General features: G+C 38.0%; 1 protein-coding gene across 5 annotated transcripts; it reads left to right on the forward strand.

Moving 5' to 3' along the window:
• The first annotated feature begins 1,462 nt into the window (after positions 1-1,462).
• On the forward strand, positions 1,463-10,891 carry hprt1l (hypoxanthine phosphoribosyltransferase 1, like). Of its 5 annotated transcripts, none has more exons than XR_007896364.1 (10): positions 1,463-1,760; positions 4,045-4,151; positions 4,465-4,554; positions 4,773-4,956; positions 5,445-5,510; positions 5,618-5,635; positions 6,129-6,211; positions 8,739-9,245; positions 9,373-9,449; positions 9,699-10,891. XR_007896364.1 is itself a non-coding variant. In XM_051690395.1 (10 exons), exons 1-10 carry the CDS (start codon positions 1,743-1,745, stop codon positions 9,744-9,746), a joined length of 738 nt encoding a protein of 245 aa, XP_051546355.1. In that variant the 5' UTR covers positions 1,470-1,742; the 3' UTR covers positions 9,747-10,891. The 5 variants fall into 5 exon arrangements, 4 of the variants coding, with proteins under 4 accessions (XP_051546356.1, XP_051546355.1, XP_051546358.1 ...); XM_051690395.1 differs by having other exon boundaries at positions 1,470-1,760; positions 8,739-8,785; XM_051690396.1 differs by lacking the exon at positions 5,618-5,635 and having other exon boundaries at positions 1,466-1,760; positions 8,739-8,785.
• Positions 10,892-17,391: the final 6,500 nt, after the last annotated feature.

Consider the following 17,391-nt stretch of genomic DNA (forward strand, 5'->3'; position numbering starts at 1 on the left):
GAGATCTCCCCAGAGTGGCTCGATGATATTAAGGTCAGGAGACTGTGATGGCCACTCCAGAACCTTCACCTTTTTCTGCTGTAACCACTGGAGGATCAACTTGGCCTTGTGCTTAGGGTCATTGTCATGCTGGAAAGTCCAAGAGCGTACCATGCGCAGCTTTCGTGCAGAAGAATGCAAATTGTCTGCCAGTATTTTCTGATAACATGCTGCATTCATCTTGCCATCAATTTTCACAAGATTCCCCGTGCCTTTAGAGCTCACACCCCCCCAAAACATCAGTGAGCCACCACCATGCTTCACAGTGGGGATGGTATTATTTTCACTATAGGCCTTGTTGACCCCTCTCCAAACATAGCGCTTATGGTTGTGACCATAAAGCTCTATTTTGGTCTCGTCACTCCAAATTACATTTTGCCAGAAGCTGTGAGGCATGTCAAGGTGTTGTCGGGCATATTGTAACCAGGCTTTTTTTGTGGCATTGGCGCAGTAAAGGCTTCTTTCTGGCAACTCGACCATGCAGCTCATTTTTGTTCAAGTATCGTCATATTGTGCTCCTTGAAACAACCACACCATCTTTTTCCAGAGCAGCCTGTATTTCTCCTGAGGTTACCTGTGGGTTTTTCTTTGTATCCCGAACAATTCTTCTGGCAGTTGTGTCTGAAATCTTTCTTGGTCTACCTGACCTTGGCTTGGTATCAAGAGATCCCCGAATTTCCCACTTCTTAATAAGTGATTGAACAGTACTGACTGGCATTTTCAAGGCTTTGGATATCTTTTTATATCTTTCTCCATCTTTATAAAGTTCCATTACCTTGTTACGCAGGTCTTTTAACAGTTCTTTTCTGCTCCCCATGGCTCAGTATCTAGCCTGCTCAGTGCATCCACATGAGTGCTAACAAACTCATTGACTATTTATACACAGACACTAATTGCAATTTAAAAAGCCACAGATGTGGGAAATTAACCTTTAATTGCCATTTAAACCTGTGTGTATCACCTTGTGTGTCTGTAACAAGGCCAAACATTCAAGGGTATGTAAACTTTTGATCAGGGCCATTTGGGTGATTTCTGTTATCATTATGATTTAAAAAGGAGCCAAACAACTATGTGATAATAAATGGCTTCATATGATCACTATCCTTAAATAAAAGTCAGTCATATTTTCAAAATCAATGCCAAAATTTCACAATTTCTGCCAGGGTATGCAAACTTTTGAGCACAACTGTGTGTATATATATATATATATATATATATATATATATATATATATATATATATATATATATATATTATTTTATTTATATTATATATAATAAAATATATTTTTAAAAAGACAGCATGATACCGTGCCCTTTCAGTTAGTTCGCACTCTCTGCTGCCGTTTGATAAGCGCACACATGACGTCATCACACCGGCGTTATCATCACCAACGCGTGGCGCCAGTGCAGATATGAGTGCAGCTGGAAATGCTCTATATTTTGCTCTTGAGCGTTTTTACTTCTGTTAAGGATAAGCACACAGCTCTGCCAACCCATTCAGGGCTGGAATGGATATGCACTGACTCTATCTGTATGGAGTTAAAGCACAGGCGGACGCGGGTCAATCAGATTATAAAGTAAAATGGATTGTGACGTCAGGGTTCAGGACGCGTCGCGTTGACTACATGCAGAGCAGACCGATCCGCTCCCCTCCTGTAGCATGAGTCCACAAACACCAACCTGAAGGACAAACATCTGACAATGGCCTCTTATTTAGAGGTAAGAGACACCAGCACACCTTGTTACTTTATTTAAACCGGCTTTTGTGAGACGCGTGTCAGATGGAGACCAAAATAAGAGTTGTGTTTTGCGTTTTGACTTGATATCTTATTCCAAACAGGCTGATGAGGTGTGGTTCGACACTTTATCTCCATAAGCTATGAACTATTTTTATATTGGTCATGCGGTTTTATTTTCCGCCTACACATCTGAATTAAAGTCTATAATAATGCACATATAGAGTGTGTTTTTATAAACGCGTAATTCGTAATTAAATTGGTTTAAACGTACAGGCTGGTGTTTGCCAAGGCGATGTCATGGTTATCAGCCGGTGTACAATGTTTAAAGGGATAATTCACCAAAAAATAAAACGCATTCTGTCATTATTTTCTCTCCATCATGTCGCTTGAAAAAACATATGATGCAATATTCTATCGTGGAACACATAAGCAGATAGTTAACAGAATGTCCAGGCTGCTCTTTTCTATTATATGAAAGTGCATGATGTGAACGGTTGTCAAGTCAAAAAGTACCATAATAGTCGTTCATACAACCAGGGGCACATTAATGCACGGGCTTACCTGGGTTTAAAGGGATAGTTCACCCAAAAATGAAAATTCTCTCATCATTTACTCACCCTCATGCCATCCCAGATGTGTATGACTTTCTTTCTTCTGCAGAACACAAATGAAGATTTTTAGAACATCTCAGCTGTGTAGGTTCATACAATGCAAGTGAATGGTGGTCAGAACTTTGGAGGTCCAAAAAGTGCATAAAGGCAGCATGAAAGTTATCCAAACAACTCCAGTGGTTAAATCAATATCCTCAGAAGTGATATGATACACTGTAAAAAAAAAAAAAAAAAAAAAAAAAAAACAGAACAACCTGTACATTTTACAGTTTAAAACTGTTGTTTTTACGGTATATTTTACAGTGCAGTACCGTCGTTTATATTATTAAATGATAAACTTTATATATTAACCTTGTAGAACCTGCAAGAACCTGCTTTTCACTTTATAATGTATTGTTAATCACCATAGTAATTACAAAAGGGCACATGATCATATGAAGTTCATCAATAGTGGCTCTTCCAGGAGCAATGACCAATAAACATGTAGAGACTCAGTGTCACTCACACAAACACTAAACAACATCAGGGTAACACATGTGAAATTAAATTTACACAATAAACATTAACTAAACTACATCAAATATAACACAGAACACCCCAATATACATAACTGATATTAAAAATAAGAAGAAACATATCTATTCCCATAAAATATAATGAAATGTAATGGGTCACGCATGGAATTCTGGGAATGCCTGATTACTGTTTTTTTTACAGTAATTTTAACAATAATTGACCATAAAAAGTACATGGACTCTCTTGTTAAACATAATGTACATTTTTTACCGTTAATTATACGTTAATTTTCTTACAGTGTAGGTGTGGGTGAGAAACAGATCAATATTTAAGTCCTTTTTCACTATAAATTCTCCCTGCCCAGTAAGTGGCGATATGCACGTAGAATGCAAATCGCCAAAAACAAAAGAAGAAAAGTGAAAGTGGAGATTTAAAGTAAAAAAGAACTTAAATATTGATCTGTTTCTCACCCACACCTATCATATCACTTCTGAAGACATGGATTTAACCACTGGAGTCTTATGAATTACTTTTATGCTGCCTTTATGTGCTTTTTGGAGCTTCAAAGTTCTGGCCACCATTCACTTGCATTGTATGGACCTTCACTTGCATTGTATAGAGCTGAAATATTCTTCTAAAAATCTTCATTTGTATTAAGAAGAAGAAAGAAAGTCATACATATCTGAGATGGCATGAGGGTGAGTAAACGACGAGAGAATTTTCATTTTTGGGTGAACTATCCCTTTAAGCCCCAACTCCCAGGGGGGCCCCATTCGGCGTCCACGATGATATATTCTGTTGTAATTTAACTCCATATTTGTTCCATGGAAAAATATAATTATGTGTTTTTGTTTCCGGGGATGATGAGGGTAAGTAAATGTTATACAGAAACATTTTTGGATAATCCATCCCTTTAATTATCATCACCTTTACATTAGCATTCTGGTGCAAACTGGCCTTTATGATACCCAAGATATTGTTCACATAATGTTAATTTCATTATATGAAACATTTACTTTGAAATATGCCCTCTATATACTCAAATAAACCCAGACTAAATGAAATAACTGATTTATCATGTGAAAATGTGAACGTTCCTTTAAAATATAAGTCTGTGGTACCCATTTGTTCTTTCAGATAGCTGATGACAGCAAGGGGCATGAACTGGATCTTTTTTGTGTACCAAAACACTACGAGGAGGATTTGGACAGTGTCATAATACCCAACGGCCTCATTAAAGATAGGTATGTTTAATTGCTTTTCTCAATACTGCACAAACAGTAAAAGTGCATTGGTTTGCCCCTTATTCTCAGTTTCTTTAATACAGGATTTTATCTGTTTGTGTTTGATGAGATAAGGGAAGTGTTCATTTGTGAAATGATACTGCTCTGTTGCATTATTGTCGTGGCCGTAGAACGCCCCTGCTAGTAAAAGAGCCCTGTGTTCCTGTAGATTTAGTTAATGATGTCCATCACTGACATTATCTCATTAGCATATAGGAAGGGCATGTGATTTGAATTTGGCTTTCCCATGTATTTGTTTAACAAATTTCCCCAGGAATCCCTCCATGGACATTTCTGGCATTACTTCAGCCAGTTTTAATGAACGCATGCATGTCACATTCTCTACAGCAGCGGTTCTCAACTGGTGGGTTGTGGACAACAGGGACAAACAATGTTAAATGCTATTAAAAGAAATGCAACTAACATCATATCATTGTGTATAGTTAAGATGTAAAAATACATAGGCTTCCTAGATCATTGGTTGAAATGTCAAAGAATTTTGACCAAAATTATTTAGCCTAGAATTTTACTTAGATTGTTGCGTAATATAAATCATAATTTTTTTTCACTATTTCACTACAGGGCTGAAAGGTTGGCGAGAGATATTGTTCGGGACATGGGTGGACATCATATTGTTGCTCTGTGTGTTCTGAAAGGAGGGTATAAATTCTTTGCTGACCTGATGGATTACATCAAGACACTGAATCAAAACAGTGATGAGTCTGTTCCATTGACTGTGGATTTCATTAGACTTAAGAGCTACTCCGTAAGTGCCAACTGCTTTACTCAACAGTACAAACTCGCTGATGTGGTCTTATACGTGCTACTGTCCATATTTAATACTGACCAGTGATTAATCAGCAGTATTAGTCTTCTCTCAGTTATCGCTTGTATCCTTCACATTGTTCTTGAAGGAATATTATGGGTTCAGTGCAACTTGGACAGGATACCGCCATATGTGACATACTGTCAGTTACCATATAAAAAAATAAATAAATAAAAAATTTAAAAAAAGAATTGCCTTTCCCCCATAGACTTCCATTGCAAGTGTATTATGATAAAGCATTGCAGCAAAATAATAGTTATAATACACACTATCGAAAGTATGGCCACAAGACAAGACTGTAAGTGCATAACTTTACAAACTGAGGGATGAGTCGATATTGTTTTCTTTGGTAATGGACAGCATGTCGCAAATGCTGTTCATAGATCTTAACTTGCATTGAAACTTGTTTTTGTCTGATTTTCCTTCAGAACGACGAGTCAACCAACTGTGTAAAAGTTATTGGTGGAGATGAATTGTCTGCTCTAGCTGGCAAAGTGAGTTTGGATTTGAACTTTGTATAGGGCCTACTCTACAGCTCTTTGAATGATAATTTCAGTTTATTTTGATATAACGGTCAGTCTGTTTTTCTCTTCCTTGTCAGAACGTGCTCATAGTTGAGGTGAGGTTCACTTTTTAATGCGATTTACTTGTTCATTGTCAATGAAGTGCAACAGTTGGGTTCTGGATGTAAAAAACCCATTCATTTTCTCCATAGGACGACTGATTTTTAACAATAACTTATAAATCTTTAAAGACAGATCTACCGTGAGCTCAGAGGTCAGTTGGTCGATGGCGTATACTTCTGTTGAAGCCATCATTCCATGTTATTTAAACTTCATTTTATAAAAATCGTGTTTAACAGCAAGTTTGTAATTTTGTGATTCACCTTGAAGCTGGTTGGTTCATGGCTTACAACTCTTTTATGAAGGATTCTATTAAATCTCTATAGAAGAAATGAACAGGAAAAACACTTCCAGAACCAAGACTGCTAAAAAAGTAGGCGGGCACTGTTGCGCTCTATTATGTATACACAAAATGTTGTATGAAATGTATTTTGTCTATAGAGTGAGATGTTATAAAGCAGTACAGATGAATTCTTTTCTGTCCCCCAGGACATTGTAGAGACAGGAAAAACTATGGAAACGCTGCTTAAACTATTAAATGAATGTCGTCCTAAAATGGTAAAAGTTGTCAGGTAAGAGATTATTCACTTCTAAGTAGTCTTTCTTGTGTGCTATTATTAATTATTAAGTTTCTTTCAGGAAGTTTTCAGGGGTAGTTCACTAAAAAAATGACATTTCTCTCATCAGTTAATCACCTTTTATGTTATACTAAACCCTTTCGACTTTCCTCTATGAAACGCAAAACAAGGTCTTAGTCAGAATGTCAAAGCTGTTTTTTTCCCCATCTAAACGAAAGCATATAGTGACCAGGGGCTGTCAAAAAAACAAAAAAAAAAACAAAAGCATCATAAAAATAGTCCACACCACTCATACACTATAGTTTTGCCATATCTAGCTTTTTGTGAGGAACAGACTGAAATATAAGTCATTATTCACTGAAAATTGGCATAGCTCTCAAATGTCATTCACCCTTCCGCATATTTAAACATGACCCATCGCAGTGACATGTGAAAACCTATTGCGCTCGGTACTATTGTTGTCAAGTTTGAATGTGTGTAAATGCAAAAAGTAGCCTACGTAATGGTGCTTTTTAGTCCTTTTTGGAGCTTGATTGCACTTAGTCACAATATTGAATGGAAAAATAAAAGCTTGAATATTCTGGTAAATATCTCCTTTCATGTTCCACAGAAGAAAGAAAGTCATACAGGTTTGGAACAACATGAGAGTGTTTCAAAAGCGGCAGCTCTCTAGCGTTGTGAGCGGCTTAGAGCGGATTTCTTCCACTTTCTTCAACCAAAGCCTGGTTTATACTTGCCTGGTTGTTCGCAAGGGTTTGCATGCAGAAAGTGACGTCATTGCGGCAGTTGCATAGCCTTCGTGAGGCTCCGTTTGTGCGGCCATGCAAATGCCAATTTTTGTAACTTTGTGCGCAGTGCACATGCAGTGCTTAAATCCCATTGGACAAATTCTAGTAAAGGGACAGGGCAGATGTACCAGCATTTTTTAGCCAGCTTAAAACTACTGCTAATAATGTTTTTGAAATTACCTGTTGTAAAGGTAGAGTAAGCCTGTCTCAACAATACAATAAAGTTTGGTTTCATTGATATATAACCGCACATTATTTTATACTGTGTAAAATAAAATCATTTTTATTGGCTTGAGTTTCAATGTAATTGGAGTTAATTTAGTTATTTTCAATGTAAAAGAAAAACTGAAGATATAAATGGTGAAATTAAACATTTCTCTGTTCTGTTTTCTCCAGTTAGCTCACAAGTTAGCCTATTAGCTTAGCATACCGCTAGTCAATTAGCTAAACAGTAATAGAGCCAGAGATCTTCTATACTGAGATAACAACCTCTGCGTTTTTACCATTGGAGAGAGCATAACGGTCAGCTAGTGTGTTACAACAGTAAATCATTGTTTGTGGATAGAGGCTGTTGCAAAATTGTCCTTGTCTTCTCTTATAAAACAGCAATTTTATTGTAGTAAACTCCACACATAGTTCATTCCAAAAGGATTGTTTAGTGTAAAACATTAGCAGACAGGCAGTCAGTTCATGAAGTGATGAACCATAGACATTCATTCAAAAAGAACAGCCTCTTGTCTCTTCGCTAGTGACCACCACGTTATGCTATTTTGTTGCTAACGTTGTAGCCTCACTTTATAGAAAGGCTCTGGTACAGCTTCTCCTCCTCTTCATTTTCATCACGTTTGTCCTCACTGTCGCCACCTAGTGATATGGTGTATTTATGTTTTTATAATTTTACAAACAAATATTTGTGGTTAAGTTAAGGTTATAGGGGTAGGGTTAGTGGTAAAGTATGGGTGCTGTGGGACTACAAATAGACACATCAAGCACAGTGAAGGAATGTGACATCCAACTGTTTCAAGACTAACTGGTTATTTGAGGGGGCGTGCCTTGTAGTGTGCTTGTCTTGTAATAGTCTTGCATGATGCAGACAGACCCTTCTCAGTAGAAATGCCTCAAGCTGTTGAGGGCTGCGTGCGCAGGATGCACTGCGGTGCTTAGCAAAAATAAACAAGGCTTAAAGGTGCACTCAGTAATTTTTTCCTCTTTAAAAATGTTTAACTCCTAAAGACATGAATTGTAATTTTGGAATATATGTAGGAAATCATGAGCACTCACATTAAAATTAAGATTCCAGTCATATCATTGACCTTATAAAAGCTGTTTTATTCTACATGGAGAGGGTCCGCACATGGGGGCGGCCATGTTAGAATCACATGACCAGCTGAATAATACTCACTTAATCTCAGTAACCGTCCTGTTATTGGACACTTTCACTCATTGATTAAAGTAATCATGTCTGACTGTGAATACTACATTTCTACAATGTCATCTGAAACTGAAAACTATTCATTTTAAATAATGCTGCATCCAAGCTGCTAGGTGTCAGTGTAAGTACAAGATGACACAAAGACAAAAGTTACTGAATGCACCTTTAATGTGTGTTTTTGCATTACTGGTGTGGTAAAAAAGCTCAGTACTCAAGAGGGCGATAGAATTACATTCAAAAGTCTGTGCCATTAAACTGGATGTTCTATTATTCAAGTATTTTTAATTTATTTTAATTTCAGTTTACTTGTGAAAAGGACACCCAGGAGCTCAGGATACCGTCCGGACTGTGAGTTTCTTTTTGTTGCTTATCATTGGATTTTATTGGACATTATGAGCATTTCTGCTTAATCCAAATCGGTTGGGGAAATAAAAATACCCAGCATTTATACTGTTGGACATGTCATTTGCACACACACTCATCCGTTCATGCTCAGAGTAGTTATGCAATGCTTTTAGACAGAAAGCTGGTAAGCTCTTTATATCTACCCATCTACCCTGCAAGCACAAAAGTTACTCGCGCTTGACTTCCGCACTTGATTGTAGCACTGAAGTGGCTGAAGCAGTTATCAAACAGACACAGAAGCAAATGGCTCTGTGGGCTATTAAGTCATTTTCATTACTGTAATTCATGTAGGTATTTGTTATACTGTCTTTAATTTATGCTGATTTAAATAAAAATATATTTGTATCCAGACAGTGTTAATTTTCCATCACAGTAATGAGAATAGAGTTTTTTCTGCAATACGGTAATGAGAATTTAATAAAGCTAAAATAAAGCTTAATTTATTCATTATATATATATATATATATATATATATACACACACTGTATATATACACACAGTTTATAAATGTTGTGTTTCTATCCTTTTAGATATTGGATTTGAAGTTCCTGACAAGTTCCTGGTGGGATATGCTTTAGACTACAATGAATATTTCAGGGATTTGAGTGTAAGTGTTTTATGTGTCTAATCTTTCATGTTACTGTTCCGAATATATAGTTTGCAGTAAAAAAATATGTCTGTGCAGAAGCAATTTGTGCACCTGTGCAAGAGAAATGTAATGAGCATCTTTACAAAACATAACCGTTAATATCGAGTTAATAATGTGTATATTTTTACATTTTTATGTCAGACTGTCTGCCTGTCTATCAGAATTGTATTGTATTAACATATCCATCTATCTCTTTATGTCTTTCAGCATATCTGTATATTAAGTGAAAAAGCAAAAGAGAAATATAAAGTATGATGTGGCACAAGTGCTGGACACATGAGAACAATCACATGAATCACTGTGAACTTCTTTCCTCGCTTTTTTGGTTGTAAATTGAATTTATTTTTGTACCTGTGATCTGAAATCAATAGTGAACTTATACAGCATGGATCCCCATAGATAAATGTCTACACTTGTAGTGCTGGGATGAAAGATAATGCATTTTTGTTTAAATTAATAATCTAATTTTAATTGTGATGCTACTTGATTGATAAAAACATGATGATTATGGGCAGAGTTGCCATACAGTTTGTTTTCACTGAACGGAGGCCTTTTGAGATTAATTGATTTTATGTTTGATGTAAGTCCCTTTGGCTAATACAAGGAGTTGTGAGATTGTTAATAATTCAGCTAATTATTGTTATTTATTATATATTCTCTAGATATTCACCCCAGTAACTTCGGAAATATACCCATGCACTGAGACACTGAATGTGCCGTTGTTAAGAAGGATGTGGTATTTAAATTGAGGCTTCTTTGGATACCACAATAATAAAATAACACTGATATTAACATTTGTTTTATGTCCTGTTTGTTTTCTGTGGATGTAAATATGAGAATACATTCAGTCTGATGAGCTGAATTTTATCATTGTATATTCAACACTGATCATAACCCTGATCATAACACCTCAACACTGCATAAGGTATTTGTAAAGTTTTTCTACCTAAGTGTTAATTGATTTGCCCAAGCAAAGTGACTCACCTGCATGGTAATTGTTAAGCAGACTTTTGGCATTGAAACATTTAAAATTTTGAAAGTGTTGCACTCCTGTTCACATGCCAACTAGTTTTAAACATTGCCTTCCAAATAGCTACATCACTTAATCTACACGCCATGTATTACTCTTAACTAACTGATATTGGAATTATGTTAAGAGAACTTGCTCTGCAAGCTGAGTTCCCCCCCACCCCACTATGTTTGTGTTCCTTGCCATGGTCTTCTTTGGCTTGCTCCTCTGGAAGCTTAAGGCAAGTTTTTCAATGAAGCTGTTAACTGGGGACTTTGTCATTTATTATATTACAGACAATTCAATATGATTTTCTGTAAAGATGCTTTGTGGATTATGTGTGCTATGTGTATTGTGAAAAGTGCTAAACAAATAAACATGACTTGTTAAATAGCTGTTTTTAATTGTCTCACCTGCACATGATCACAAATAAATATTTTCTACTTTCATATGTTGACAAAATGTAGTGCACATTACCGTATGTGAAGCATTAATCTTGGTTGTAACATGAATTAGAAATGGTTCAAGAGCTAGAAAGTCAGCTGCTTGAGGTTTGTCCAGCTGGATGTTGAAGTCCCCAAGGACCACCAGCAGAGTGCTATCCACAGGGAACAAGGATAGCAGCACATATAGCTCTTCAAAGAATTTGCCTAGTTGACCTGGAGGACGATAGATGACCAAAAAGTGAATTTCCATGATTTGGAAATGAGAAAACCAGTTCACCCATCCCACCTAGTGAGACGAGGAGTATGGGTAAAAGTGAAGTCAGTAAAGAGAGCTGAGTGAGTCGAAGTGTTGTCTGCACCGATCCATATTTCAGTCAGAGCCAAAACATTGAGTTTTGATGAATTCAACTTTGTAGAGAGAGAGGGACTGTGGTGAGGCAGTACTAAGCAAACTTTGCAGGTGCTTTGGAGCGCCTCGTCTATGGCATGTGATATGATTTTCCCCTAGAGTGAACAACAGAAATATATTGAAAGTAGGGCTGGACGATATGACCTAAAATCAAAATCTCGATTAATTGAATATTTTACCTCGATTACAATTAATGAACGATTATTATTATTATTTATTTTTTGCCCTCATAGTTCACCGACAAGGTTTGTACTGTAAATATGCTCAACTATTAAATGTGGGATATTTTTTTCTAATGAAAGAGTGCATTTCTTATCTTTGTGATTTTAAAATAATTGAATGAAACACAAACTGTCAGGATCTGAGGCATGTAACAATGTTTCCTCCTGAACTGAAAACCCGCTCTGATGGGGAGCTAGCGGCTGGTATGCAGAGATACTTTTTTGCCACCTTACTTAGAGTGGGAAAGTGTACATGATTCTTTCTCCACCATTCCAGTGGATTTTCCTCACTAACCAGCACGGGGGACACCAAGTAGCTGCTCAACTCTGCTTCTAGTGTTTGCTGAAGTGACAAAGTAGGTACAGTTGAAGGAGTTGCTTCACTTCCTTTGAAAAAACTTCCTAATGACCTCTTTGGCTTCTTTGCTTCTGATGAAGTTGTAGAGGGCTCTGTACTCTCTGTGGGACTTTTCCTGCGGACTGTAGCTGCTGACTTCATCTCTGTTTTAACTTTCTCCTGAATGGTGGGGACATGGTGTGCAGAAATGTATGTTGTTTTAAATCTGGGCTCAACAAAACTGGCTGTGTGCAGTAGCTCTTCTGTGATGGGGTCTGAGTACTTCCCCTTAAGGTACTCAAGGATGCTGGTTTTGATTGTTTTGGTCAGCTCCGTGTCATCTTCCTCCTCAGCCAGCACTCATGAATTGAGGATGTGTAGGATAGGCTTCACGAATGAAATGGTCACATGCTCTTCTCCTGACAGGGCAACAGTGAACTCCATCAATGGGGAGAGAGCTTTGTTGACAGCCTCTAAGACATCCAGGTCAGCCCAAGATGGAACAAGGTGCCTTGATTTTTTATCATCAGCGAGGACCTGTGTGATAGCTTTCTTTTGCTCAAGGACCCTTGCAGTCATCATTTGCATTGATTCCCATCTGGTGACACATGCCGTTTTCAGCTTGTGTTGTGGCAGGTTGAGCTCTTGTTGCACCTTCATTAACGCCTTCTTTTTTTTCCCAACTATAAGAAAAAGCACTGACTGTGTTTTTGCACACCCTCATTGCCCACCCCACACGTTGATCTTTCATTCCATTTTCTGAAATAAACACACACACCAAAAAAATTAATTATTATATTATTGACGGTTTCATTTATACCTGAAGCTTTTACAAACTGTAGCAAAATTAATAAGAGGAGAAATGCCTCTTAAACGACTTAAATAATATCAGATTAATAACACTTCTAGAGCATTTTTTTATTTCTACTCTAATGATGACTCAGTGTAGAGTTTTGTTACATTGTAATATCAAGTACATTGTAACATTAAGAAAGGTGCTATATGCACAGTTTTTTATTGTTGTCACAGTATTTATTTTGTGTGCTGAAGTAAAATATTATTTATATAGCACCTTTTTAAACACATGTAACAAAGTGCTTATCAAGAACATCAGGACAGAAAAAGAGAATAAAAAACACAAGTCATATAAAAACATATAGACATTATCATTTATGACACATACAAACAAACACAGAAAGAATATAGCAGCCAGTCACCACCCAGATATGCCCAATTAGATTATTTAATATTATAGCATTGTGTCTGTTAAGCTGATGTGCACTTACCGATTGCAAGGTGCAGCCGGTGTCCAAAACACTGCTGCCGTGTCCATCCATTGAGCTGTGCAGCTTTGACAACATTAGCTCCATTGTCTGTCGTAATGGCCACGAGGTTCTCTTCCGTGAGTTCCCACGCAGAAAGCATATCTCTCAGGCCCTGTGCAATCATCTCTGACATGTGATCGACTGGAAAATATGCTGTCTCAAGGCATATGTTGCGCAGCTTCCATTCATCATCAATGTAGTGCAAAGTAAGGCTCAAGTATGGGTCCATCGTCATACTTGACCAGAGATCAGATGTGGCTGCAAAGTGCTGAACAGACTTCAGTTCAGCAGCTACCTTTTTACGACATGTTTTGTACATGTTGGGCAGCGCAGTTTGGGAAAAATATGATCACGATGGCACACTGTATCTTCTGTCGAGAGTTTTAACGAGGTGTTTAAACCCACTGTGCTCCACTGTAACTATGGGAGCCATATCTTTTGCGATGTAGTAACAAATGGTGTCAGTTATTCCTTTCCATTTTCTTGAATCCTTTTCATATTGTGTAGCATTTGTAAATGCTTGTGTTATCGACACCTGCTTTATGGAGGCACTTGTCAGTCTCTCTCTTTTTTTGAGCCATGCACTGTTCATATTCGGTAACGTGATTGTGCTCCAAGTGTTGAAACAGATTGGTGGTATTACCTTTGGTCGTTGAAACGGTTTTTCTGCTGTGTTTACATTTGACTTCATTTTGTTCTGTGTCTTCTTTACTGAAGCCAAAATGTGTCCAAACGACGGACACTGCGTTTTTCTTTGGTACAAGCTGCTCCATTTGCTCAGTTGACTTGGTGTTTGAGTTCGCCTCCATGTTGCTTCCATGCTGCTGACTGGACGGGGCAGAGTCACGTGACTACACACGCAGTAGTATGTTTTTAAGGGGAAAGTAATAACAGGATTAAAAAACCGAAATAACCGACATGGGAAAATGACGTCAGTTTGAGGTTCTGAATTTCGGTTTCAATTACTTTTTGATTAATCGTCCAGCCCTAACTGAAAGCACATTTTACAAGAATAAAATAGGAATAGTATATGAAAAATAAAACAAAAGAGAAAACTTAGTGTGGACTCACACAGGTAGACTCGCAAGTCTTCAAGTCTTCAGAGTTAGGTCTTCAAACAAGGAGGGCTGCACACGAGAGCTACCGCTTCTTCTTCAGTGCTAATCATTAATTGCTTTTTGCTGCACAGTTGAGTCCACCCCTGTAATTAGCAACTAAAAGTCTAAAGGTGACTAAAAGTGTACAGTATCTCCAGCAGAATTGCTCTAAACTATCCACTAACTTACAAAGCTTGCCTTAACAGTCAATGAAGTGCAGTATAATCTCCTGGCTAACCACAGCTACTAGACCAGGAAATACAGAAAATACAGCAAGCAAGCTACAGCTACTGTTCACACTGACAGACTAAATGCTTCCTCCTGTAGTCAACATCAATGAGCTTTTCCCTAGATGCTTAACTAGGGCTAGGTTCTGAGCATTTCTCTAGCCACTTTGCTAGGGCTAGCTTCCAAGTGTTTTCATATGCACTTTACTAGTGCTAGCTTCTGAGCGTTTCTCTAGGCACTTAATTAGGGCTAGCATTCCAGGGCTAGCTTCTGAGTGTTTCCCTGGGTGTTTTTTTAGGGCTAGCTTCTGAGCATTTTCCTTGGCACTTGCCTAAGGCTAGCTTCGGAGCATTTCCCTAGGGCCTAGGCACTTCAAAGTGCTAGCTTCCGAGCATTTCGCTTGGCACTTTAATAGGGATAGCTTCCGAGCATTTCCTTTGGCTCTTGACTAGAGCTAGCTTCTGAGTATTTCCCTACGCGCTTGACTAGTACTAGTTTCCAAGTGATTCCCTAGCTGCTTTATTAGCACTAACTTTGTAGCGTTTCCCTTGCCACTTGCCTAGGGCTAGCTTCTGAGCATTTCCCTAGGCACTTTAAAGGGCTAGCTTCTGAGCGTTTCAACTGGCACTTTACTAGGGCTAGTTTCCAAGCTTTTCCTTAGCTGCTTTACTAGCGCTAGCTTTCGAGCATTTCCCTAGCCTCTTTACTAGGGCTTGCTTCAAAAAATTTGCCTAGGCGCTTTACTAGGGCTAGCTTCCGAGCGTTTCCCTAGGTGCTTGCCTAGGGCTAGCTTCAGAGCATTTCCCTAGGCACTTTACTAGGGTTAGCTTCTGAGCATTTCCCTAGGCGCTTCACTAGGTAGTTTCAAAGCTTTTCCCTAGCTGCTTTACAAGCGCTAGCTTTCGAGCATTTCCCTTGGCACTTGACTAGGGCTTACTTCCAAGTGTTTCCATAGATGCTTTACTAGTGCTAGGTTCCAAGAATTTCCCTAAGCGCTTCAAAGGGCTAGCTTCCAAGCATTTCGACTGGCACTTTACTAGGGCTAGCTACCGAGCATTTCCATTGGCCCTTGGCTAGGGCTAGCTTCTGAGCGTTTCCCTCAGTGCTTTTTACTAGGGCTAGTTTCCAAGCGTTTTCCTAGCCGCTTTATTGGCACTAGCTTTCAAACGTTACCCTAGCCACTTTACTAGGGCTATCTTCCAAATGTTTCCCTTGGCTCTTTACTTGGGCTAGCTTCCAAGCGTTTCCCTAGGCCGGGGGGTGTTTCTCAATGTGTGTTCTTATGTGTTATTATGTTTAGTGGACTTGTTCAACGTCATCATCCACTGCTGAAGTTCAATTCCAATACTTAGGAACATAAGTACCGAGACTGCATAAAATTACCTGATGTGTTCTTGATCAGGCCGAATATCGAGGATGCATCAGATAGTGACTTGTGGGCAATAACCCATTTGAAGTCCTAGAAGTCATATCGCCACAACGGTGGCAGATGAAGGACATTTATTGTTGTGTTTTCCCTCAAGAGTTTCTCGCTTTAAGTTCGCGAATGTCTGACGGCTTGTGAGAGCTGTCATACACCGTCAACATTTGTCCTTTTGATGATTTTCATTATTTTAACGTGTCAGTACTCCTGCAAAACTTCTCTGGTGTGATAAGAACACATTCATTGGTGTGTGATAATGCCAGTACTACTCTCACTGGCTACAAATGTACTGGGACGGGCAGTTGCGCAACAGGAAGATCGCAGCGCATCACTCACATCAGCTCGCAATAGATGCGTTCTACGTCCTCCTGTCCTTCTGAGTTCGTTCTTCCAAGGTAGCTTGGCAAGACTGGTCTTCATAAGAATGCAAGTCCGTTCTCTGCGTTCTTAGCATTGAGGAACTCCAGGGGGTTCGTGAGAGAGCGAAGAGGTTGCGGGCCGAAATATTTCCGTCATTTACCGAATTTTTAAAACATTGACGGATAATTCCAAATGTTGTCCGTCATTTGACATAAAAAAAACAAAAACAGGAAAGAACACTTAAACCAAGTACATACATTTTCCTTCTAACCATCATTGTATCACTCTCCCTGCATGCGCTGCAAATGTGTGTGTGTGTGTGTGTGAGAGAGAGAGAGAGAGAGAGCGCACTCATGCATCTGACGGTGAAAAAATTACACTTTTTAATGCAAAAGCAAATTACGCACTACACCCCAAACATTATTATGACGTAACATAATCACTTTATTATCAAAAGCAATCATTTTTTTTAAATGTAACTTTAATGACCTTAGGTTAATGTGGCTGGCTAGTATTTCCTTTTCCATCTACCAAAACTTTTCAAATATAACGTGTAATTTCCTAAAAATATAAATACAAATTTTAATTTCCTAAAAAGATTTCTAATAAGAGGGGACGTGTCCCCCCACCCTAGGTTATGGTTGGAGCCCTGGCTTTGTAACTTCTATGAAAAGTTATATTTAATTACTGAAAATGTAAATATTGGCTATATCATAACAAGATATCCAATGCACATACACAAATGGAATGGCATATGTTTGTGAAATTAACTGTTGCTTTTATTCACTGCCAAATCGACCGGTTGACCGAGGCTTCTGCTGGGTCTTAAAGGTGTCGAAATTTTTACTTTTCAAAAATATTTCTAGTGCAATCTCTGACTGAGATAGAAATTCCAATGGTGATTTAAATGAAATAAATGTATTTATATTGTAGTAAAAGAACAATAGATGTAAAAAGGTTGATTAAAATATACAATAATAAGATAAATTAAGTAAAATAAATATATTTTGAAAGGTTAAAATGACAATTTCAGTGGGTAATTTTA

This window comes from Myxocyprinus asiaticus, chromosome 46 (assembly GCF_019703515.2).
Source record: "Myxocyprinus asiaticus isolate MX2 ecotype Aquarium Trade chromosome 46, UBuf_Myxa_2, whole genome shotgun sequence".
Taxonomy (NCBI): Eukaryota; Metazoa; Chordata; class Actinopteri; order Cypriniformes; family Catostomidae; genus Myxocyprinus; species Myxocyprinus asiaticus.